This window comes from Cynoglossus semilaevis, unplaced genomic scaffold, assembly GCF_000523025.1.
Source record: "Cynoglossus semilaevis isolate Cse_v1.0 unplaced genomic scaffold, Cse_v1.0 C18778573, whole genome shotgun sequence".
NCBI lineage: Eukaryota > Metazoa > Chordata > Actinopteri > Pleuronectiformes > Cynoglossidae > Cynoglossus > Cynoglossus semilaevis.
In genome coordinates, this window is record NW_007594761.1 from 1 (window position 1) to 467 (window position 467).

A 467-nucleotide genomic window follows, 5' to 3' on the forward strand; every position below is an offset into this window, starting at 1 on the left:
AAGTGCAGACGTGTGGCACAAAAGCCCTTGACCTTTAAGACGATGCAGTTGTCGTCCGTTCCGATGGCACCTGCTCGACACATGTACGTTAAACTGTTAAACACAAAGACAACAAAGGGTCAACTCTGACACAAAAACAACGTGCAATAACGCTCATGCAGGACCTACCGGGGCTTTTGTTACTAACCATTTGGCTGCTGTTAGCTGCATTTCTATGGGTTGATCCCTTTGCATCATTTTAACAAATACCTGAGCGAGGCGTTCTCCGTCCACCAGCACTGACAAAACAGAAACGACTAATGAATGAAATTGCAGAAGACGCTCGGGATCGAGGTTTCGAAAAAACGGGGGTAAAAGAACACTCTCTTCACCATTCATCAGTGTCATTGAGACTTGGGTGTTCTCATAGGCCAAGACTGAGAAACACTTTAGCGCCTGCATCCGGACCTGGACAAAAAAAAAAAAAA

General features: G+C 45.4%; 1 protein-coding gene across 1 annotated transcript; it reads right to left on the minus strand.

The window, feature by feature from the left end:
- Positions 1 to 6: 6 nt before the first annotated feature.
- LOC103399736 (armadillo repeat-containing protein 8-like) lies at positions 7 to 460 on the minus strand (the record flags this gene model as incomplete). The annotated part of the gene is made up of 3 exons (XM_017031151.2): positions 372 to 460; positions 188 to 278; positions 7 to 93 (listed from the first exon to the last, which is right to left on the minus strand). Coding segments are annotated over exons 1-3 (248 nt in total), but the record flags the coding sequence as incomplete, so codon positions are not given.
- Between the last annotated feature and the right edge of the window lie 7 nt (positions 461 to 467).